This window comes from Lepisosteus oculatus, chromosome 10, assembly GCF_040954835.1.
Source record: "Lepisosteus oculatus isolate fLepOcu1 chromosome 10, fLepOcu1.hap2, whole genome shotgun sequence".
NCBI lineage: Eukaryota > Metazoa > Chordata > Actinopteri > Semionotiformes > Lepisosteidae > Lepisosteus > Lepisosteus oculatus.
In genome coordinates this window covers 8,588,518-8,613,518 of record NC_090705.1, presented here as the reverse complement: position 1 = coordinate 8,613,518, position 25,001 = coordinate 8,588,518, and the positions used below count along the sequence as shown (strand labels likewise).

The 25,001-nt window shown below is 40.1% G+C and overlaps 1 protein-coding gene across 3 annotated transcripts in view; it reads right to left on the bottom strand.

Annotated features, from left to right (window-relative positions):
* Positions 1-25,001, bottom strand: part of LOC102694431 (intermembrane lipid transfer protein VPS13B) — a 325,472-nt gene that overhangs the window by 115,324 nt on the left and 185,147 nt on the right. For 2 of the 3 annotated variants that reach the window (XM_015357899.2, XM_015357901.2), the window contains 5 exons: positions 23,072-23,243; positions 20,133-20,247; positions 16,548-16,689; positions 15,127-15,538; positions 14,384-14,495 (listed from right to left, as the gene is read on the bottom strand). In XM_015357899.2, the coding sequence (XP_015213385.2) occupies positions 14,384-14,495; positions 15,127-15,538; positions 16,548-16,689; positions 20,133-20,247; positions 23,072-23,243 (953 nt within the window). Of the gene's footprint in view, positions 1-14,383; positions 14,496-15,126; positions 15,539-16,547; positions 16,690-17,278; positions 17,346-20,132; positions 20,248-23,071; positions 23,244-25,001 lie in introns of all 3 variants that reach the window. The other variant, XM_006636105.3, reaches the window with a different exon arrangement.

Genomic DNA, 25,001 nt, shown 5'->3' with positions numbered 1-25,001 from the left:
AGTGTCATGTAGGGAAGGCTCGTGTAAACAAAGGATGGAAAGATAAAAACGTTAAAAGAACCAGTAAAGCCTATTATACCGGTGAGTGATAATTATCATAATGAAGAAATTATACTGAAACACAACATGAAATGTCTCATTCTTCCCAAGTAGCCTGGAGTTTAAAATTCTTTCAAGTCAGTTCCCAGCTGAGCGTTTGGTAACAAACCACATCCTGTCCACTGCAGCACACTGTGAGTTTCTCCTGCTCGGAAAAACCAAAAGGCAGGAGATCCTTTATCTATAGTACGACTGCAGAAACACAAAATGCCATCAGCCCAAGAAAGAAATAACATCTAATAATTGAATAGTACCAAAAATTTAGAAATCACCGATTCATAATTACAAAACGATCTCAAAAAGTATGGGGCTCTAATGACAGACTAACACAGCCTTCGCAGATATAAAGAAATCTCTCACTGAATGCAAGGTACAGAAGGGAAGAATTTTTGTTTTTACAAGATTGCATATGACTGGCAATATGTCATGACTCCTGCAAAGGCTACGTAGATGATTTGGGTTTATTTTTGGGCTATTTTTGTTTTTTAAAAATAATGCGCTCCTGCCAGGCAAGAACCCTCTCAGTAAACACAACACGTGAAAAACATTACTGAAGATCACACATCAAACGCTGCAACATTGGGCTTCCTTCCTTTAATCGTGCTCGCAGGAAATGTTAGACATATCCCGTGAGATGACCAGACATTCGGTATTTAAGACAAAATAAGCTTCCAACAAGCTATAATTCCACAGATCTAACCATTTCAGTAAAGGATTCAAACGCCACCGTAAGACTGGCACAGGACATCTCTCCAACACTGCAGGGCCATCACACTGAGGTACAGTACTGCTGTTTTTCATTCCAAACCTATTATAGCGTGCAGGACAGATGAGCTTTGCTTAAAGTTAACCACACAATTATTTTTATTAAAGAAAACACTATATGTCTTTTAATAATACAGTCTTGTGTAAATTTCTTTGAGTGGTGTGGCATCAGCAGAGACATGGAAAATACAGTATGTTCAAAGAAACCTCAAGGTGAAACCTGATGCAGGAACAACTGCACATCTCGGGAAATGAGATCACAGGTAGGGCCACACAGCCAGGGATATAATTCAGACCCGTTTTTTCTTAACCACTTTATGCCTTATTTCAGGAAAAACAAAACAGGTTTATTCTCACAGTCATCGGGGTTTGCTATTAATTCTTTTAAAGGATTTATCATGAGATGCTCATCCAGCATTTACTCTCCTTAACACCTTCTTTGGAAAGAGCTTTAGGAGTGGCTGGGGCATCATGTGCTTTTTGGTGTCGTGTACTTTGTTTCTGTGGATGAGACTCTACAATAGCAGCTTTCTCTCACAAGAGTCTTATTCAACCTACATGTTTATTTCCCACTGACAGCAGTTCTAATCACGTGGTCATGTTTCAGCGGAGTTATACCTCGACCTTCTCAAGCGTTCCAGTGCAGTCACCTGGCAACGCTGAGGTTGAACTCCACCCAACCCGAGCAGCTTTCCTTCTGCGGGGAGCTGGAGAAGGGCCCAGATGCCCCACCTCACTCCTGCTCACAGCGGCCCTGGTAACGAACTGGAAGATTACTGGGAGGAAGGTATTCCACGTCCCACTCGTAACCCACGAGACCACAATGGCTTCCTTGTGAGAGAGTACAGGTAATGACCAATTTCAAACAGTGGTCTCTGCTGTACCTGCTGATGTGCAAAACAAAAAATGGAAATCCATTCTAAAATCCATCTTAATGAACTATTTTGTCATTTGACCTGCAAAGTCCCTGAAACTGAATTAACTTTAAAAAGTGTCTACAAGCACTGTTAAGAATTTCGGCTACGTACTGTAGCTGAGTCAGCATGCGTAGGGTGCAAAAGTTCATTCCATGCTGAAAGGTACTGTAAAGAAAAGAAAGCCAACACTGTCACACCTAAAGAAGGCTCCACAGCTGAAGTGTTGTGTTTCTTTTCTTGAATCTTTACCTGTAAAAAAGATGGCAACTCGAATACTGCGAGGCAACTCACACTGAGGTATCACAGTGTTTTATTTCAAGCCTACCAAGAAATGTCCATTAGTGTTTTTAACATCATGACTTTTTCCAAAGCTTACAGTATATGTTATTGAATCCGCTGCTGTTTATAGTTCTGCGCTTCTAGATTTTTGTACTCATTCAGCAGTTTCCTTAGAGACTACCAATGAAAGGTGGTATGTAAAATAGAGCATGATCATTAAACTGATGTGTGAAACGCTTGACTGCATAAACGTGCTGTATGTTGAAGGAGGTGTTGTTCTAAAAGAACTTCAGCAAATGGAAATTCACTGCTTGTTGCAGTGGTATTTAGCCGGATGTTTCACTTTCTCTGTAATAAATAATGTGAGGAACACATTGGTGATGAAAGGTTTTTTTTTATTTATCTTTTAGGTTTGTTGATGCCTGGCATTACCGTCTCTCTTACAGTTTCCTACGTGATCAAAGACGCCCGCTTGCACATCACCGCAGAGCTGCCATCCTAAACTAGAATGCCAATATATTTTGAAGAATTTGTGTACGAAGAGTGGGTGGGCATGTCTTGCATTACATAATTTATTTTGAAACATCAGTTTTGGAGATGTAAAAGCGCTTTTTTTCCCCTAAAGGCCATTAGTCAAACTTTATTATATTTTAAGTATCATTTATTTTTAAAGTTTTCAAACGTATTACTTCTTACGGTTGTCTAGTTTTGAAGTGGATTTGCGATTGAAAATGCACTTCATTTGATTAAAATCATTCCGCTTGGGACCACACATGTGTCAGATTAAATGACTGTTTATCAGTAATGCTTGGATTTGAAAATGATCCTGGTTTGGCATTGGATATTGAAGAAGGAGATGCAGTCACTTCAAACATCTACAGAACTAGCTGAGTGGTGGCCACAGTATCTGATAAACTGGAGCTTCGGTTCTTTCTGCGTTACAGAAAACATGTGCTCCTCAGCTGGGAGAATGTATGAAACCAGCTTGTTTTTCTTTGTATTAAATTTAATGATACATTAAAATTAAATGGTTTTACAAACTTAATAATACCAATATATTAGCTACCTGACGTCATAAAGGGCAAATAAAAAAAATGTTTAAACAAAGCTTTGTTTTTCAACTTGCAAAGCTAACCAAAACAACTAAAATATTTGAGAAAACACAGATTTCTAGGCCATTTTTTTAAGAAACAATGTATTTCTTGTGGTAAAATATCCTTTCTTGTGGTCAGATCTAGATACCACGCCAAACTAAATTTCTCAGCATAATAACGTATTATTATAAGGCAAACCATTTTTTTCGCAAATGTAAAAGCATTTCTGTCGTACACTAAGCTTAAAATAAAAAAAATGATTTGTTAAACTTTAAAATAATAATTGTAAATCCAAACATACCAAAAATATCAATAGTGCAGTCAGTAACTGTTGAACACTAAAACCTGATTGCCTTCACACAATTCTAGAAAAAGGTACAACAGATGTTCCTGAACATGCAGTGAGTTATGCTTAAAATGAGCTACTGTACTTTAGAACAGAAGCACGACTGCTAATAGTTCAATGATGAGCACTACTCTATTTTCCAGCTGCCTGAGCAAACAACTGCAAAAGAAGATTCCATGAATCAAACCCCAAATCCATCAAGAGAAGCTAAATTGTCTTGAAATGAAAACAAAATCAAACCCAAGTGGCACCTAAGAAAGCCCCGTGAAATAAGGCAAAGCTTTCTGGGAAGAAATCTAAATTGACACGTTTATGATTCTGAAGTAGTTTGGTATAGAAGGAAAACCTGAGCCTTTCCCTACCATCTTTCCATCAAGTGATGCCACAGTTTCATCTAAATGCAGAAACTTAAGTACTGTACAGTAGGTCAGGCCATACATCTTCAATTAACCCAGCTATGTTAAAATTAGTATATACTGTAACTCAACTAAACATTCAATAACTAAAATTACCAAACACTGATGCTTCCAAGGGAAAAAAAGTGTTGAAAAGATGATAGCCCAATAGGCTCGCATTTTAAAAGCAGTCGCTCTTTTAAGTCAATGCTAAATTGTACACCCCAGGGTTGTAATGTGCCTCTTATTAGACAAGCATTAAGCAATTATCCCATTTTGTTTCCAGAACCACAGAATGATTGTGGCTTAACACATGGACATCTAAGACATCTGTACATTTTTTCCTGAGGTTTCTAAGCAATCCATTTAATTTTGTACACCTACTGTGTTACAAAGAGGTTTCTCTGCGGAAGAATGCTGCTGACGCCACATGTAATTAAAAGAAACATTTTTTACGGTATTGGAACCATATTCCAACCCTGATAAGTCTGATATGTAATTTTACAGCCCTGTAAATGGAAAAAGTAAGGGGTATATTTTAAGAGAAGGAAAACTTTTTGTGCATCTTGCTGGATTCCCACAGTCTAGCAAACACTGGGCTAGACTGTGCATGTGTGAAACATGAAAAGGAAAGGGAAATGTCAATAAAACTAAATACAGTCTTAGTTTGGCTAAAAAAGGCACAACTTCCTTGCCTCAATGGACGTTTTTTACCATTCTCTGGAGCTTAGCTGTGGTTTATTCTAGAAAAATTAAAATCTAGTCCTATAATAATAAACTCTACATTAAAGTCATCATTGCTGCTTAAATGTAACATGTTATGCTAATTAAATATTCCCTCGGCTGAAACAAGGCATTTTAGTATGAGTTACTATCTGGTGCTGTACACTTAAAGAATGAATTCAAAGACATTCATTGAGGTTTCATTACTTTCCTTCTGTCTGGCAGTCACCGTTAAAAAAAGATGTTTCAAATTTATATTTAAGAGACACTTCCTGTTCTAAGAATGTGCTTTTGCCAAACATTTGTCTTTAGCCCAAAAAAGCAGTACAACTACTATGATCTTGTGATTTTTTTCTGCAAATTAAAAAAAAAAAGTTTAACACAGGTAGAACTGGGTAGGATTCCCTGTGAATGAGGAAGCATTTTAAAATCTAACAGGTATAAATTCGTAGAAACCTACAGTACATCCTGCCACAGGAAGTCACAGTATTTAACTTGCTACGTTTGCACAATGCTGAGCTCTGATGTACTGTACTCCACACCTTTAAAGGAGCAGGACTGGCAATGAAACATGTCTTTGATAACGTAATGCATAGGCTGACCAGCAGGGAAAAGAGCAATCCTAGGAAATGCTAATGCTTTTGTATAGGATATATAGGCATATCTCATGTACAAATCCGAAATGCAGTGACGATACATCTACTGTCGTTTTTATCAGGATCACTGACTGTTTCGAACTGATCTGAGAATTTTGCCCAGCTACTTCCTGAAAGTAGCCAGGGAATTGGCATCTCTGAAGAAGGACAGAGGTGCTGTAGGAGATATTATATTAACTGTGTTAATATAAATATGAAAATGAATTCATTTCTTAATATGTTCCACATCACCCAATCCCTTCCCTGGGGAGCAAGTGGGTTTTCATTCTAACTGTCTACTGGTCTGACTGGACCTGTTGAAAAGCTTCTCCCAGCTCATCCAGTGCTGCAGCTGTACAGAGTAAATGAATATTAAGATCAATTCTCAAATTTGTCAAAGACACTAACAAGGAGATAGTAAGAACTATAAGTAATTTTTATGACCAAAGTAGGGGTGCTAGCTAGAATCAGTCCCCCTAATAATACGCTTGGAAAGAAGCTAAAATGAGATAAAACACACATATCTGCTTGGTAGTGCGGGAGTATTTTAAGCTTCTAATCCATTAAACCTTTTAAGTGCAGGCAGAGAAATACAAGTGTTGTGGTATAAATTCTCACAGAAGAAAACCCTGAGAATAACATCACAAGAGCCACAGATATTTATGGAATGAAACCACAGGCTGTATACAGAAGTCAGCAAATGCCACAATACAGATGCACTATGGTTTACTCCCTAACGGAAAACATAGCAATCCCATGATAGAGTACACTGCTTTCAATCCCAGAAGAAAATGAAGGTATAGGAGAATCTCAGTTCCATAAACTGCATCTTCTGCATGCCCTCTGGAAGAATTAAGACTGCAGATGACATGCAACAGACTTTGAGGCTGGTCTTCCTTCTGTTTCCTCTCCAAATCCTCAGACCTACTGTATGCTCTATCTAGGGACCACTTTGCAGATAACTCTTAACAAAGTGCACAATGTGTCAAAGAGAATTTATTCTTGCAAGTGATGCCTAACATTTCCTTTTCTTGGAAAACAGCTCAGATGGAGACGGAAAATATTGCTTGATCCCCTCTCCCCCTACATTCTGTCACATTCTCAAACCGAAGCTTGAAAATGTCAAAAGTTGTTTAAAAAACATATCTATCCCAATGCGGGAAAAGTGCCCTTGAGCCGTCAGACAAACCACCATTCCACAGTATCGCACTTAATTCAACTTTTTTTTTTATAATAACATAATATTCTCAAATACACAAAATCATTTGAATAGCATAATATGTTTTTTTTCTGTCCTAAATCCACCATTACCTCAGAAACTAAAATATTCCCGCTTGGGTTTATTATTTTAAATATATATATATACTGTATATTTAAAACCATCCTGTGTGTCACATCAGTAAAAAAAATATATATTTTTGGTTGAAATGATTCAGGTGTTTCATTTGCAGTTTGACAAAAGCAATGTTCTGGCAGAACTCCCTTCCCTCCTGCTCATTCTCTGTCTTGTTCCAATATGTTCCAATAATGCTGATAAGGAGCAGTGAATGTACAGCAGTGGTCTTTGAAACATGTTTGAAATCCAACTTTTAAGTGTGGATATACTGTCTGGATATATCTGTGCATGTTAGTCAGTCAGCAACAGCAATTGAAATCTCTCTTTACACATGCATGTGAAAATCCATCAGTCTCCACAGACAGAGTGGAGCTCTACAGTATACAACTGGCTTAAGATGTCATAACCTCAGGCTTTTAAAACAGGCTAAAGGTAAAGCCATGTTAATGGTATCATAAGTATCCAAAGAACCATCTCTGATTTGACTTGTGAATCTATGTCTTAGATCGCAAAACCACTTCTGGATGATTTATTTAGTGTAAAGACAACAATCTGTGTTGATTCCAGACAAGAACAAATTGTGAATATGCAGGGAGGGAACTGACAGAGAAGAAAGAAATTGAAGCCAGGAAATGTAAAATGGAAAAAAAAAGGTTTCAAAACCCAAAATGAAATGAAGAACAAAAGACAGGGCATGAACACGACCTCTATAACATAGAAAAACACTGACTGGAAACAGAATAAAAATGTTTTTAAAAATTCAGATTTACCACATAATGGGATCAAGATCAGGATTTTGAACCTGGATCTACTTGATTAGTTTATTTCTGTGACCTAAACAGGTTTTCTGCAGTTTCTATCTGAATACTTCAACCACAGCTATTTTGCACACACAGCACTCTATATGTAAACATGTCAATATAGATATAACATTTCTGTACATTTCAAATATGCAGCATATGAAGGAAATAAATAATAGATGAAAGCAACACAACTTGTGATGAGACAGAGATATGGGTTAACAAAGATTCAAATCACCGTGAGATGAAAATGATCAAAGTTGGAGTTTCCCATGCTCAGGGACTCACAGACAATTTGCAGTGAGGTTCACTGAGGGAAAAGGATCAACAGGGAAGAATACATCTTTACCTCTTCAAACTGATGAAAGTGAAAAACACACCACACAGCACTGGAGCATTCACATTGAAAACAAAAGCAAGCAAAATAAAACGGTAAACGCAAATAAGATTTTCTAATGTGGGAACTTTTCTCCATTTTCATTTTAACATGAAATAAATATGATTCATTTAATGGTCTCTTCCCATTTCAGCCAGTGAAGCAGCAAAAAAGGCTGAAAAATGATAAGAGAAAACCCAAAACGTGAGGAATGTCTTCCGTGAAACCCTATTCCGCTGCTACGCTGTCTGATACGCACTAGAAGGTGGCTGTGGCCACAACATGTGGTTGCAATGGTTTGCATGTACAACATCTTAAAGGGTCTGGAAACAGATTTATTGCACACCATAAGGGTTTATGGTCACATAATTTACTGGGCTTCCACCTAGTTAAATATCTGGTTCCTTCTGCAGCTGGGAGTGGATAACATCTTTAAAATCAAAAGACAAACATAACCAAATAATACCAGGCATGAAGGCTTGTTGGGTACACAGGACTATCGCTTTGCACAGGGGTCAGGAGTGTATGGAGAGAGGATGAGGATGGAATAAACTGAAGAACAGGATTGTTACCAGCGTTCTTCGGAGGAAACCCTGCTGCACTGGGCAATATTGTCATGATGCTGCATTAAGCAGAAATTAGAGCAAAAAAACTCACTCCAAAGCCGGAGTCAAAAAACAAACAAGACTCATAGTCAAAGAAACTCAAAATCAAGGTACAGTACCAAGGAAATTCGTAAGTGAAGTTTTAGAAAGCAAATAAAAAGTCCAAAACCAGAGAAAAAGTGAGAAAGCAACCCAGAAGGGAATCCAAACATCAAAGTTGAACAAACTGTGGTCAGGAAACACGGCAAGCTCACAGAAAATACTAAGAAGTGTATTTAATCTCTAAGACTGAGTGTCAAGAGTTTCGCAGGGGCAGGCCTTAAACTGATATTTATAAACTGGAACTGATATTCTTTCTCTTCATCAAGTTGGTAACCTTTTCAGATGGTTCCGATGGGTCTGGATCATTTGCGGTTCATTCTAGATGATTAATCTGCAGGTAAAATCCTAGTTATTAACTATTGTTCTACAATTACAGCCACGCCTTTTATGATCTTAAGAGTAACGGAGTATCTGTGATGTCCCAGCAATGCACCACAGCAATTTTAAGATTACATTTCTTGTAATAATCCTTACATAAGGAATACACTGTAACAAATACATTCCAAAAAAGGGTAAGCAGAATGCAAGTAAAAGCTTTTTTTCCTTCTCAACTGAAAACACATACCATGTGTTTGAAACTGATATGGATCCAAGAGCCATTCAGGACATATCCTCAGTGGTTTACTTTGGTGAATTTCAAAATACTAAGGAAGTGCAACCAACCTCTTTGTTTTTTATGGCGTAGCAGAAGAATGTGTCTTATTTTTCAGCAAGGTGTGCTACACAGTAATTCAGTAAGAGAAATCCTGGTGCTGAATAGATAAACTAAGCACCATTTTTAAAAAGCTGACAAATCCTCATCTGCTAATATTTAAATAAGAGCCCAAGGTACAATTTGCATGAAAAACTGATTTAAAATTGGAGCATCAACAGAGGAAATTTGAACTTTCTTTCCTTTCACAATTTTCCGTTACACATTAAGTAACTGCACTTATAACAATTATAATTACAATAAACTACTGTCCCTCAAGACAAGACTCTGAATAACTAATTTCCATGCTTGTTTTCAAGGGGAATCCCAAGCTAAAGTAAATGGATACTAAACAATTACTATTACCAATACTAAGAGGCGTCTTCTCCATTACAATTAAAATTGTTCACATACTTTTAAATAATGTCTGCATCGTTGTTTCTGAATAAAGACTGGGCTGTTTATGTTTTCCATTTTTAGTTTAATTTTAAAGTGAGGCTCTGAGCCAGGGGAAGGGTCATGTAAGGCAGGTTTAAACCAAGCTGTTGAAATACCTTCCAGGTCGGGCATCCCTTTCATACTCTATAAAGTTGTTTTTTTTCTCTATACTTCTCAGTCCTTGTTCAAAATCAATTGACAAAGAAATTCCTTGAGCCTGCCAAGAAATGTCATTAATAACCAGTAAGGGTGGTTTTGCATGTATATTTAACTGCAGTAGAGAGAGAGAGCTGTGGGCTACACTTCAGCTGCCTGAACTCTGAACGCACACAACCTTCCAAACCCAAAGAGAATTGTGAATCCTGGCCAGACCAATCCGGGCTACAACCAAGATCAGTCATAATTAACGAAATAATAGGCTTGGCTGTCTGATAATTCGTTTGCTTTTCTCAATGAGTCTGATCGGCCATCTACCTCTGTTTAATCAGAGGGTCACTTTAGATTAATATATCTTTGAGATGCCTGGGTGATGGGGACTGGCAAGCAGGGACACATTTTCTAATGCATTTCTGAACCTGGTAACAAATTGTTGTTAACAGGTTGGCAAAGCAGCAGTGCCTTTTAAATTCTTGAAGTTATTCTTCCAAAAAAAAAACAAAAGGACTACTTATTTTCCATTATTCTTCATGTTCTTGTGCTCAGATTTTAGTGATTTTGAAATTGTGACAGTGTTCTGGCCACCTACAGCAGGCAGTAAACAAGCAGACGGAATGTGAGCACTTTACTTTCTGGACAGACACAGACTTGTTTTTGTAGATACAAACATTTTCAGATTTTTGCATAATGTAAAAACTGAAATCCAGAACCTAAAAATAACAATCAGGAAAGTGAAATGAATAATTAGCTAACTTTATTTTTTAAGGCCGGCTACAAGACCTCCTCCGTATGATCTCAGTTGGATAAAGCCTGTGTCAGGCATAACAGTTCCAAGTAAATGTAGAGTAGATAAGGTTTGATTTGTGCTATGGCAATGCTAAATGTGTCCATTGGTAACGCTGGTATGGTAAGACTGAATGTGTTTCTTCTCTTACACGAAGAAAATGAAAGCACTGAAACTAACCATCTCCTTTCAATATTGTTTATTTAAAGGTTGGTAATTATTTATTTGCTATACTGTAAATAACATTAATTGTTGTAAAACCCTCAGAGTTCATTACACTATACTATATATTATATGTGATGTCCAGGTTTCTTAATATTAACTTTGAATATATGTAAAGTTCGTCTCATGTAGTGGTGCAACTGGTCATTTTAATTCTCATCTCCATATGTAAACTATGTTTCAATATGTTATAACTAAGATGTTGCTTTATAAGAGGTTATTTCATTTTGTCTTACTCACGTCTTCTTAGTTTAAATAAATGAGCATAACAAAAGTACTGAAACTAACCATCGTCTCTCAATATTGTTTATCTACAGTTACGGCGATCCGATGCCTGTATTCACTGGGACCCTTAGTCTTCCTACTACCCCTGCCCCTTCTTCCTGAAATTTATTGAAACTGATGAGCCACAGGGAATAGAGCCACCTGCTGGTCTGCTGATATCACTTCCTCCTGCTGTAGCACAAACTGAACTTGAACAGAAGACAGCTTCTCCGGTCAGTAAGTAATGATGCAGAACACCCTTGGACCACGTAATGTTTAATTTACAAAATATTAAACGGCTTGCCCTTTTATCTTAGCCTGATGTTTAGCACAGGGAAAAAAAATACACAGCTTTCAAAATCCTCAAGCAAACATTTACACACCCATCTGCTGTTTTCGGAACAGACTGAGACATAGCAATTGCCTTTGAAGAAACACAAGAAATGATTGGAACAATAAATGAAACAATTTCGCAGTGATTTAATATATCTGGATCAGAAACATCAGTGGTATTGTCAAATTATCACTGTGCTCTGCACAAGGAAAAAATAATACATTACACATACTAGACTAAAACAGGTCGCTGGTTATATCAAGTTGTATTTCAACTACAAAGACATGATGATTGAGTCTTTTAAAGACAGAGATGCCAAGTTGTTTGAAATGAATTACAGAAAGCGTTCCTCGTTAGTCAAGTCTTTTGCTTACAAGAAGCTTTCAATTAAATGTTCCTTGAGCAAGATTTCAACGGAAAATGAGATCTGTGAGATTGTACAAAGAACATTAACCACAAGAAAGTTGGGAGTGAAGGCATGCTGGACATTCCCTGGGTTACATTCATGTACTTGGAAATTCCATCTTTTTAAAGTTAGGAAAATGATTTCAGCTGTGTAAATTGACAGCGGCCTTGTACGAGCTGATGGATAGGGAAAACCAAGCTCCGTGTCATAATTCCTACTCTTAACCCACAGGGGACCCAGACTGTTATGAAGTGATATTTCTTATTATGATCAAATGAAAAAGTGTTAATTGGTTCCAAATGAATCTTTTATTAACTCCATGCTTTGAAAAATGTTAATTTTTTCCCTTTTAAACAATATAGTTTTAAAATGATAAATAAACATATTGTGTAACAAAATGTGGTCAGTACTAAATGACAACTGCAGTGCAGGATTGTAAGCATTTAAGAATTTAACAAGCAAGACTGACAAATTCTATTCTGATTCCGATTTTTTCCCTTCTCTCTCTCTCTCAAATTTGGTCTTTTCAAATCAAATCCCAATTCATTGACTCAGCTCATAGCACTGAGAGGGGAACGGAAATCAATTAAAATGCTCAACATCCCATTACCCAGCCAAACCAGCCACTTTAATGCACCAAATGGGTCTGCTGAGCTGGTGATTTTAGAGGGTCAGACTCAATCTCAATTAGGGTGAGATTAGTCAACCTGGGCTCTCTCTGCTGGCAGAGATACAGTGACCCCTAGAGGCAGATTAGGAACTTGCAGACATGCCTCTCTTCCAGTCAATGCCGAAACTCCAATATGCATTATATACTGTGATGCCACAAGGGGAAGAGACATTGAGGGGTGATACTTTAACAAGAATTAACTTAACTTTCTAGGTCTACCTATGCCCCTAACCAAGATGGTTGAATGGAGCAGACATGAAAAGATCCAAGATGAAGGATATCAAGCAATCACAAGAACTTTGAGCAGATGTGCTCCCTGGTCAGACTATATAAGTAGAGTACCGAACAGGCGAATGGGTGGCAGCCAACAACATGAAAGCAAGGAGGGAGTAAAGAACATGGAGGATTGCGGAGAAAAAGATAAGAAAACGTCTTTGAATTGATAGTTAATGGTGAAAGGTCTTTGTTGTGTGGACCCGAGTTACGTAGATCAGACCTGGACTGTGTGAGAACCTTTTTCAGGTAATGTCGTCTGGATTTGACAATGTTTTGGACCTGGAATATTGAAATTGGGTTTTAACTGGGTTTAGTGGAAGCCTTCATTTTTTTAAATAAAAGTCTTACAGTCGGTCGTCAGTCAGAGTCTGTATGCCTAATAAAGTCCCCAGCCCCTTAAGCCCCCAGCTGCCTGTGACTACTATAAAACGAAAGGTGCAAAGGCAGACTGGTGGTAAGAGCCCAACTCCTCCACCTCCACCTTTGTAAAACTGCAAGACTTTTAGTGGCTGACCAAGATGAAAAAAGAAAACATACTGTAACTGGCTTTTTAAAATCAGGTGGGTATAATATAAATAATGCATGTTTCTACTTTGTTTTTTAAAAAATCTACTTGTCATGAAACATCTCGTCTAACAATTATAAAGTGTTTGGACCCTGTGGGAACTGGTTTTGTTGGTAAAACATTGGTGAAGAGCACTTCTCTGCAGTACATCTCTACTGCTCTCTTTCAAAGGAATCGACATTTGAAATACAACACTTTCATGTTAAGGGTTAAGACAGAGTTTTTCTCTGCTGAGCCTCACCACCACATTTTAGGCTCCTCTTCATTTACTTCAGCGACAGGAAGAAAAAGGCACAGTGAGAAGTTAAGTAGCATTCTTGTTCCTGCAACATATAGGCCAGGCAGGCTCCAGTGTTGCCACGTCCAAATCAAAGCAAAATCCCAAACCGATATGTTTATATTAACCTAACGCAGCAGTGAAGGCTGGAATAGACCTCCTTTCACACACCTTTTCTTCTCAAAGTCAACAGTCAATTTCAGCCTCACATTCGGTATCGCTGCCAGCTGTACAAAGCATTATGCCTTACTTTTATCTCGCTCATTACATGTGTTTGCCAGTTTTCTCTGCCCATAGACGATTGGTGTGGTTTCCAAACAGCCATGACACAATCCAGATCATGAGCATTCGCAGAAAATGTGTTTATGCTGAATATTTTCCTCAGAGGTTTGCTTTTCTTCACAGCTTTGATCCACATGGCACTGAGGCTTGTATCAACAGTCTTGCGTTTCAGATGCCTGCCTATATGTCATTTATAAAATTCCGTCACTCCCGGGGAGTCAAACCACACTGAAAAGCTACCACTGGATTCTGAAGACTTTTGAAAGCCTTCTCTCATCTGACTCACATTTTCTTTGAACAAAAGAAGCAATAATCTCATGTCTGTTTTTATGAACTGTGACTTACGTTTTAAGCTAGACAAATTTCTAGTGACACTTTTAAACAAATTGTGGTCAATAATTCAGTTTTGAAACTAAAAATAGCTACACTTAGGCACCTCTGAGGCCTCACAAAGCCAGGAGTATGCCTTCGTGCTTCTCACTTCCTTAATGGAAGGTACAGTATTAAGGCAGGCAGTGCAGAGCAAGGGAAGGAGAGGTGACTTACTGATAAATATCCTTGCGCAGGGCAGTTCTACTTAAAGGGTTATCTGCTTGTGGAGCCATGCTCACAGAGCCAATCTTAAGGACTAAGGTGTCTTCTTTCTTCAGATGGCACTCTGGAAACACATGAAAACTATTAACAAAACACCATTAAAAAAGAGCTATATAACTAATTGCTACCAACAATATACCATGTGCACCTTCAAGAATATACTGTAGCTTTGCAAACCGTATGGAATGTTAATAACTCCCCTTGGGCTTCTTCCTAGCTTCCGGATTCGGCAATTCCTGAGTAACAGTACAAGCAAGGACCAGATCCAAGGAATGTAAACAATCAGAACCAATTTCAATGCACTGTGAACTACACACAGAATGTGGGCCTCCAGGTTTCAGTTCAGTAAATTATACGTTGTTCTGGAAGCCGAGTAAGTATCTTTGAGAAGACAATGAAACCACAACAAAAAAATGCTCCACCGGGCACTGTGAGCCGAGTATGGGAGAAGCAAAATCGACACCAGACAATGAAATGCTTGAGAACTACACCCTGTTTCAGTTCCATGCCTCCTTCTTGGTCAAGTGTAACGTTCATGTATTGTTATATAAAGGAAACATGACTTAGCGTTAAGATAATCATAAGCTTTCTGCACACAGCATGGACTTGGGTAGTGGTATACTGTATGCAGGGGGTGTTAAGAAGCAAGCTGAGAACTGAGCATACTGGATGTGACAGACTGCCTGGGTCCTCACCTGTGAGGGGCTCCTGTTCCTGTGCGCTGGGGAAGAAGACGCGGATGACGCTGGTGTTGATGTAGATGAGGGGGAGGCTGTGGGAGGTCAGGGTGTGGGTCCTCATGGGCTGCCCTGCGGACTTGCCCTTGTCCCCCTGCCTCTTGGGGAGCTTGACCTGGAAGACGCCGGCCACGGCAGCGAGCAGCGGGCAGGACAGCACGACGTCGAAGGGCTGGGCGGCGAGCAGGATCTCGCGCAGGTACTGAGGGGAGCCGTCGGCCAGGCCCTCCGACAGCTTCGGCGGGCCCCGCATGCCGCGCTCCTGCCGCGAGGTCAGCTTGTGCCGCACGTTCTTGGTCACCGCCTGGGTGTAGGTTATCGACAGAAAGCCGTGCTGCTGGTGGGACACTTCCAGCACTTTCGCGGCAGTCTGCGGGCGAAAGCGAAACCATGCTGTTCAAAACGGCAGCACCGCGAAAGCCCTACATTACCAGTCAGCCCGTACAGTACGTTGTTAGCTAAGCTCGAGCTCAAAGCGCACACATGCTGTTTTAAAGGTCATTTCCTATTTTCCTAACTCAGCGTTATTAGGGGATAAATTTGCTTTAAATCGCTGCATGACAGAAACTGATGGCGAACTATCACTTTTCACTTCCAGATCATACAGAATAAGCTGATTATCGGTATCAGTTACCTGCTCTGCCAAAACCAGTCTCTTCAAGATTATTTCTCATGCTTATGTCTGTGATTCTGCCATTCCCTATTATTATTAAACATTATTTTTTATTATTAAGTCCTCACTTACTGTGTAACACCATAAGTAATAAATAAAAGTTCTCCCTATTCACAGCCAACAGAGCATTATATTATTAATGACCAAGATTAATAGCTTATTATGGAGAACCAGCATTGAAGAGACTGATTTGGGAAAGCAAGTCCCATATTGGTTAAAAAACGGCAACAAGAATAATTTAGCATAGAACAGGGATTTCATACTTTTAAGGACGGGATATACATCAAGGAAACCTAACGCCAACAGATTTCATCTGAAAGAGCTTTCATTAACTTTGCCTTACATCTGAACAAGCAGCAGATTCAATTGATATTTATTTTGCACAAAAAGTTAGGTATGGAAATAGAAAACGATCAGAACCGTCCATTTGCAAAACTGAATACAGCGCAGGACAGTCTACTTTTGCTACAGTACACTGGCACGGATCCCCAAACTAGTACATATTTCTTAGTGTTAGTACTGGGGCATCATAAAGATACAGCCTGGAATGGAAATAGGGAATTCTGCAGCGGTCCTAACGTTGAACAGTCAGGGAATCTTGCACATATCATATTAGCTGAACAGGCAAGAGAAGGACATGCTTAAAAGACGTTGCAAAGTTAATGGGAGCTCCATGTGGTAATTTGAAACAAATGTGGCTTCTTACAGGAGGGAAAAAGCCAGAGAAATGGCTGAAAGGGTCTTGCTTGCTGACGGGTCGGACCAGCATGGTATGTCTATTCAGCTTGTCAGTGCAAGAGAGGAGCACCCCTCCGAAATGGCCCAGAGAGCGCTGGCCTTCCTCTAGGCTGAAGTGTCGCATTGGGGGCAGGTAAAAGATGTGGGAAAAGGGGGGGGGGGGGAGAAGAAAGCAACAAAGAGCAATAAGATGGATATTGACAGATATGCAGATTTTTGCACAATAAAGCTAGCTGCAAGCAGCTGCAAGAACCACCTTATGAATGGCCTTATGCTGCAGTCAGCCTACACTGGCTCAACAGCAACTGATTCAGCTTTTGTCTGAAATCCACTGACGGTAATCAGCGGGTGATTACACACTCAACCAGTTCAAATTTAATCCACAGCGCTTGGGCAAACAGAATAAGGCCACCCAGAGGGCTCTGACAGATCGTAGGTTTTCAAACACAGAGAGAAACGTCACCTGATTTGATTAGAATCCCTTAGCAATCAAAACCACCAGAGAGCCCAGGAAAATGACTGCAGGGACTATCAGAACAAGCTGTATTAGATGTTTACAGTGAGGAATGGTAAACTGTTCCTTGTTCTAGCTTTAGATCCTGCAGGCAAAATTTCCTAAGCTCTCCAGGGTAAGTAGAAATGTATGCCCCAGATTTGGACAGTATTTCACATGGCACGTTCACTCGACAAAAGCCTCACCACTGGTTTTTCCTTGCACTGCAGAATGACTCCTTCATTATGTCCTGTCTGCCAGCCTTCACCTGGCCTGGAAAAGACAATGTCCAGCTCATCTTGTCTCTGTGATCTGTACATTTGTAGTTTCTGATACGTGGTCACTGTCGACATTATTTTTAGATTTCCTAATTTTAAACAAATATTGTGAAATCCAAGCCCCCAACCGAGCAAAAACAATCTTCCTGGGTTATTATCAGGGCTTAGTTCTTTGGCATCATGAGATGTCCCCTAATTTGCTTTTCTAAACAGAGTCCTAAATCCATGGAAACTATCAGCTGACACAGCCCTGGGGGGGGATGACTCCTTTCAGCTTGGCAGCACCTTCAGTGGTTGCTGCTTGATGCAGCTTCTTGGACTGAAATGTTTGGAATAATGTTACCATGCCCCTCTGGATGATTTTCCGAGACTGAAGCGAAAACCTAACCAGCAGCCCACTTCATTCTTAAAGCTCTGCACAACAGACCCCTGAGACCCCCGAGAACCCCAGTAGGCTAACATTCTCTCCCTGCAAACGCAAGACCTTCCACACAGACCTGACGCAGGACATCGATGACAAACCCATTCGTGGTGGTAATGTTAACCCTCCTTAAAAATCCTGTCTCTCTTGATATTGAACAGAACCGTCACGGTTTTTAACTGGTACCATAAAATAGTGTCCTTATGGAACTCTGCTGCGTATTTATAAAATCAATACCAAACAGAGGGATACGTGAGGAGGAAACAACATGCACGGTATATTTGCAGGATTTTACACAGAGAACCCTGCTTCATCACAGGATGCTTATGAGCTCCTCTCAGTTCTGTACGCTCGACTGTAAGCTTGCCCTGCCCACAACATTCCCTTCAGCAGGAATGGGAGTTCAATTGCCCAAGCAGTCCTGGTAATGTCTGTTCTCTTTTAACATGCTCTCTTGCTACACGAAGACCTCCCATCCCTTTAGACAATTATTTCTGAAACATTTGTGAAACAGCTGGAAGCCATCAGATTTCATTTGTGTGAGCTGCTTTTAGGAGCAAATAAGGGTGAACTGTCACTAGACATACTTTCACACTGGTGTCTGATGATCTGAAAGCACTGATGTACCACATGCACTATACTAAACAATTTTAATAGCATTTTCTGACTCCATGCAAATACAATTTAATAATTACTTTTTAATGCTGAGTGCCCAATGCGCTATTCCATTACGAAAGGCCTTATACATGTGATGCCTTACTGAGCCAGTGGCCAGTGAAGACGTGAACGAACATTTTCTAATCCCAAGCAGAGCAGAGCTGTGCATTTCCTTTAGATCTGCAATCTAAATTGTGAATGTGACTCAAACTCATTAAGGTAACACTGATGGCAATAATACTACTAATAATAATAATTGCTTACACTTATATAGCGCTTTTCTGGACATTCCACTCAAAGCGCTTTACAGGTAATGGGGACTCCCCTCCACAACCACCAATGTGCAGCATCCACCTGGATGATGCGATGGCAGCCATAGTGCGCCAGAACGCTCACCACACATCAGCTATCGGTGGGGAGGAGAGCAGAGTAATGTAGCCAATTCATAGATGGGGATTATTAGGAGGCCATGATTGGTGAGGGCCAATGGGAAATTGGGCCAGGATGCTGGGGTTACACCCCTACTCTTTTCGAGAAACACCCTGGGATTTTTAATGACCACAGAGAGTCAGGACCTCGGTTTTACGTCTCATCAGAAGGACGGCGCCTGTTTACAGTATAGTGTCCCCGTCACTATACTGGGGCATTAGGACCCACATGGACCGCAGGGTGAGCGCCCCCTGTTGGCCCCACTAACACCTCTTCCAGCAGCAACCTTAGTTTTTCCCAGGAGGTCTCCTATCCAGGTACTGACCAGGCTCACACCTGCTGAGCTTCAGGGGGTTACCAGTTGTGAGTTGCAGGGTGATATGGCTAATGCCCCAGTACATGGGGAAAAGTAAATTCACCAAAAAGAAACATGCAACTGTGCTGAGGAATCTTCTCGTTTTGCCTTAGAGACCCCAGTCATTAAATGCTGCAGTCAGGTGCTGACAAGCTGAACTCAGTGACTTAAACTCTGGTATTTTTGGATTGTTCACTGATGAGGCCCACTGGGTGACATGTGGAGCTGGTTGACAAGAGACGTGAGGACATTCAGTCATGAGTCATTTTGATTCTGTGCGTTATGTCTTCATGAAAATGAATACAGAAACGCAGTAGATATAAAAAGAGTGCGCTTTCCAAAACGGCTCTCTAAAAAAAAAAAGAGCTGAAGAGAACCAGGAAAACAAATCCATTTTGCACCTGTCAGAACGGGCCTGTTTAAACATGGCGGTCTACTGGTTTACTGGATGAATATTAAGCCTCAGTACTAAGGTATGTGAAGGGTCTGATCGTTGGCCCTGCTGTAGGTGGGACTCCACTCTCCACTGGGGGGCAGGTGAAGTGGATCTTGAGGAGAGAAATGTTTTTAAGAACATAAGAAGGGTTAGAAACGAGGGGAAGCAGTTTGATCCTCCTGACTGATTTGGCTGACAAATTAACCGGACAGACGTACGTTTGTACTCACTTATACAACTAGGTATTTTACCAGAGCAATGGGAGCGAAGCACTTTGAACAAGAGCTCAGCCCCTACAGCAGCCGCTCCTCACATGTGGATTTGAACCCACAACATTCTGGTGATGAGTCGAGAGCCCTCATCACTCCTCTATACTAATAATAATTTTATTTCTGTATTTTACTGGTTGCCATTGGGGTGGGGGGTGGGGGAGAATAAAATAATTAAAAGTAAAATCTGTTGGAGAAAATATCTGGACGTTTACCTTTTTTTATAGTGATCACTGTTTAAACTGCCCACTTTACATTTTATCTTGGTGTAAACATCTTGAACATCCACTGAGGCACTGAGGTCTTCCAGTTCACTGATCACACAGGTCTCTGCAAAATAAGGTAGGCAAGACAGGAACAATGATATACAGTACTGTACCTTAAAAGGGTTACAAAAGAAGAAAAAAAAGAACTTGAACACTAGAGCTTTAGAATATACTGATCCATACAAACCAGGAGATACTTGAAGAATGCCCCACTTGCAAACGTTCATTGAGGAGGGGTCATGGGCACAGCGATGCTATGCTGATGCTTCTTCTCCACATGGCTTTGAACATGCCAAGACCATGCGCTGTTCTGAACACACAGCATGTTGCCCAGGTCACCACGTTGCAACACGTGTTCAGAATAGCGTTGCATCAGCATTTGCTTTGTGCGCTGCGTGGATCCTTAGATTTCAGTCATAATTGATATCAGATTGATAAGTAAAAACGGAATTCAGTCTGCAAACAGCATAATATTATATTTCACTACAGACATCTTTGTTGTTAAGAGCTAGGGGCTGTTTACAGATGAATTATTAGAAAGCAATCTTCCCTTTTCCGTCTTTAATAAATGGTGTAACTCAAGCTCCACGACCTCCTGATACAGCATGTGAGTGCCTAAACAACAGACCCGGTACTCCTTCACATGGAACAGAGCACTGAATAAGCTTTATCACACAATCTAAATTGTAACGGAGTGAGGATTACATTTAACACTTAAAACTATATTTAACACTGTCATGTACAAGCAGTACAAACTAGTTTTTCTTTGTTTCTTACAATTAAGCTCCCCACGTATTAATTACATAGACAATTAGGACCAATGAAGAACTATAACTTTAAGAATGATACATTGACATGTACAAAAATATAAATATGAGTAACATAAGTAATATTTCTCCACACTGTAAGTGGGTGTTTTAAGGATGGATTTACAGGGACACTGCATGAATACATCACACTAAATTAATACATAGTTCTCATGCAAATGTTAACAAATGAAGTTTACAAATTTTAAATTGAAAAGGTACCACATGCATTTAACTGTGCAGATCAGTATCTCTGTGTGATCGAACTGCAGACGGATCCGTTCATCCAACAGACACCAGCGTGATTTTATAAAGTGAAAAATATGCTATTCCCTTCAAAATGTTAGAGTCCCCTCTCCAGAGAGTAAAACAAGTCCTAGTGTGCCAAGAACGCCTTTTGTAAAAGCAGCTGGAATTGCAACACTGTAGCACCACCATGGCAGTGGGCTGTGAGAAAGAAATTGTATTAGCTTTGATCTGAGTGGAGGGGATCAGGGTAACACAGCAAGCTACACCTCTGCTACCTAAAATGCTACAGTTTGCAAATGAAAAGGGCCACAGCAAACTGTACAAAAAATGAAAATAAGTACTATACACTACAGTCCTTCACAACAGTACGGCACAGACCCACGACAGGTCATAAATAATGGTGTAATGCTATGCTGGCTGTACTCAATGTTCATAACGTAAATCATACAGTACTATAGGATCCTCCTTTTAACATTTTAAGTTTGAATTATTTATGAATTTGAATCAATCTGCTTATCACGCCATAGCTCTAGTATTAATATCATCCTTGCAGATTTTAACAGGCATGAGATATTGCTTGGATCACTCATTAATGCCTTGAACACTGTATCAGTGGTAGATTTACCTAGCAACTCAGATGGCAAATATTAGCATAAATCCTATGTAATTCCTACTTAGGATGCTCCTAAATCAAAACATAACCTCACAAAGTTCCATTTAAAGCACTTAAGCTCAATGTTCTGGTTGGCAGATGCTAAATATTATACAAACCCATTAAAGGTAAAGCTTTCCTTTCAACACTGCACTAAATCACTTAAGGAGACGTTGCTTCTTGGTAAATTTATTGCCACGTTACTTGCTTCTAATTTTTTCTTTCTTTTGCCCTATAAACACAAGTGCATCCCCAATGGGAATGTTAGTGTACAGAGATGACTACGCATATGACTACTGCGACATCCGTATAAAGGCCAGGATATCAGGGCCCTAGAAACATAATACAACTGACTTATTACGCAGAATACATTTTCTATAGAGATGAGCTGACACACCATACTCAATGACAGAAAGGAGATTAATTTCTGGGCAGGATGTCTATTTACTTCCCAGCTGTCCTAAATTCATCTGCCCTGATTTGCCAGTATGTGTCCTTTCTACGAGCTTAGCAGAAACAACTTTTTGTACGGCTTTGCTCACATGTGCTTTGCCTTGAACCACTATCACGAACGCTCCTCTGCCACCACCCAGTCGTTTTGTACCTCAACTTTGAGGAAAAGGGGCATTGCGCTCCCTTAGGAAGAGGAAGAAAAACGCTTGCAGTATGGCAAACCTGACCATTTTATCAAGAAGCAGGTGCTTCTTCCATCTTCTGTGCTCCTGCTTCCGAATGACCTGTTCAGGTCTTTTTGTACCTCTTGAAACTGCAAGAAGGCACTTTAGAATTTAATTCCTATCTGGCGCTTCTGTACTGTAAATCTCCTCCTAGCTGGAGCCTATCCCACCAAGCAACAGGTGCTATGGCAGGGTACGCACTGGACAGGACGCCAGTCCATTGCAGGGCACATACTGTACTGTACAGACACAGAGATGCACACACTCTCACTGGGGCCAATTTCCCCAGCAGCCAAATAACCATACTGATATGCGTTTGGACGGCGGGAGGAGAATGGAGCACCCAGAGAAACTCGTGTGAGCACGTGGAGAACAAACAAACTCCACGCAGACAGCACCCCAGGTCAGGCCTGGATCCCTGGGCCCCCGCACTGCGAGGCAGCAGCGCTAACCTCTGCACCACTGCGGCTGTTAGAAACGGGCTGCCTCCGTGCAGAACATTACCCATTCTCTTGGCTGTAGGATCTGGAGCAAACAGCTTCACTGTGACTTTCGGCAACATCCACTGCATCCACAGGCTGACCCGCCCGCTTGCTCCACCAAAACTGCTCGTCTTCTGCTCCAAGGTGACGGTGTCTGAGAAAGGGGAGTCGTCTCCAGTTTGTAGAGAATCCCCCTATAAAAACAGTTAATGAAGAACAACGTCACACACAGGAGGGCAGACAGCAAAAAAAAGTGTTTAAACAGGACTAGCTAAGATAAATATCTACAGTAAGTCTTTTTCATAAGTAGTAGGCATAACACAGGAATGCGTTCAAAATGTAACACATAAAAGATCACTACTGCACTTATTGTGGTATTGTCAGCACATACAGTGGGAAGCTCTCAGGTACCTACTGTAAATATCTCAATTCCACTTACTCCCATTACATGTATCCTTGGCGATTTATCAAAAGTTAAAGCAGCAATTCAATATAAAAATACTTTCCTGACGCTCTGCATTATTGCAAAAAAAAAAAAAGAATATTGCGAAAATGGGTGGACAGTACAGGACCGACATACTGTACAAAGAATGGACTGAAGACGCTGCATCACAAGTTAAAAGAAGAAAAAGCTTAGTGTTTGCCATCTTATACTCAAAGGTCAAGTTCTTGCTACCAGCATGTAATATATTACACTTGTCTACATAAAATGTCATCTCTTCCAGAGCCTTGCCCAGTCTTGAATTAGGGTGAGAGAGTTGGGATTCACTTTATGGGGATTAAGTTCCCTTTAGTTACACAAACGAAAGCCATTTGAGGAAACAGTAGTGTCCAGTGATGTCAGAGACACAGCCACCCAGCTAAACCCTCTGTGCCAGTTTACAACAGCTCAACAATAGTCGCTATTTACAAGAGTCTGCTGGAAAAGCACCATGGTAGGGGTGGTGAACTGAGTGTGGATGGCAGTGGCCAAGCCCCGCGTGAAGAAGGGACGGATGATGTACTGTTCGCAAGATGAACGATTAACTGAAAGCAGAGCAAGTAAACAAAACAAGAAACCCAGAAATATGCATCTAGACTGATAAAAGCAGAGAAAGGTATTCTGCAGTTAAATTAGCTAAAAGCTCTATATGAGTTTAGCCTTGCTTATAGTCATTAACAGCGTTAACCTTAAGGTCACCGTGTTTTCTCCAGAGAAGCTGTTTTTATTTAGAAGCCTTGACTGCAGATATGACAGCTTTGAGAGCATAAATCCGAACAAAACAAACTCCCAGTTCTTATTTTCCAACATAGGAAAAGTGCAGGATGCTGCAGAGCAAGCTCTTAGCTCATTACTGGGTTTGGCAAGAGTTTCTTTATGACAGCATCTGTGAAGTTTTTTTTTTTGTTCAAGGGTCTGTTTTCCAAACATAAATCAAATTGGCCAATAAAGCAAAAGCTGCAAACAAACAATACCGTATTTTATAGTACATGGTGTTTTTCCATAAGCTGCTTAAAAACCATCCTGTTAATTATACAGTATACTGTGTCAGAGCTTAAACCAGGAAAACGCATAGTTCATGAGTATTACAGTGGCAACACGGTTATCAACCATTCCATTAAAAACCTTTTGTGGTTTTCTTATTACACATTTTTAAAAGGAAAACAGATGCGTAACACAACCATACTTCAATATGATGATGAGAATTTAAAGGGGTAATACTTAATACTCCAGTAACTGCAATGAAACAAAAATTAGAGGTCACAAGTGGAAACTCCTCGGAAGTGCACTTTCTTCTGGAAAAAGGAGGTACTGTTCTTCTTTACACAAAGTGTTGTGGATATATTGGACAAGCTACTCAGCGGCGTTCCTGAAGCCTGAAGTGTTGCTTCTTTCAAGAAACAGCTGGATTAAATCCTCAGATCAATTAGTTACTATCTACCAAACCAGCTTGGTGGCCAGAACGGCCACT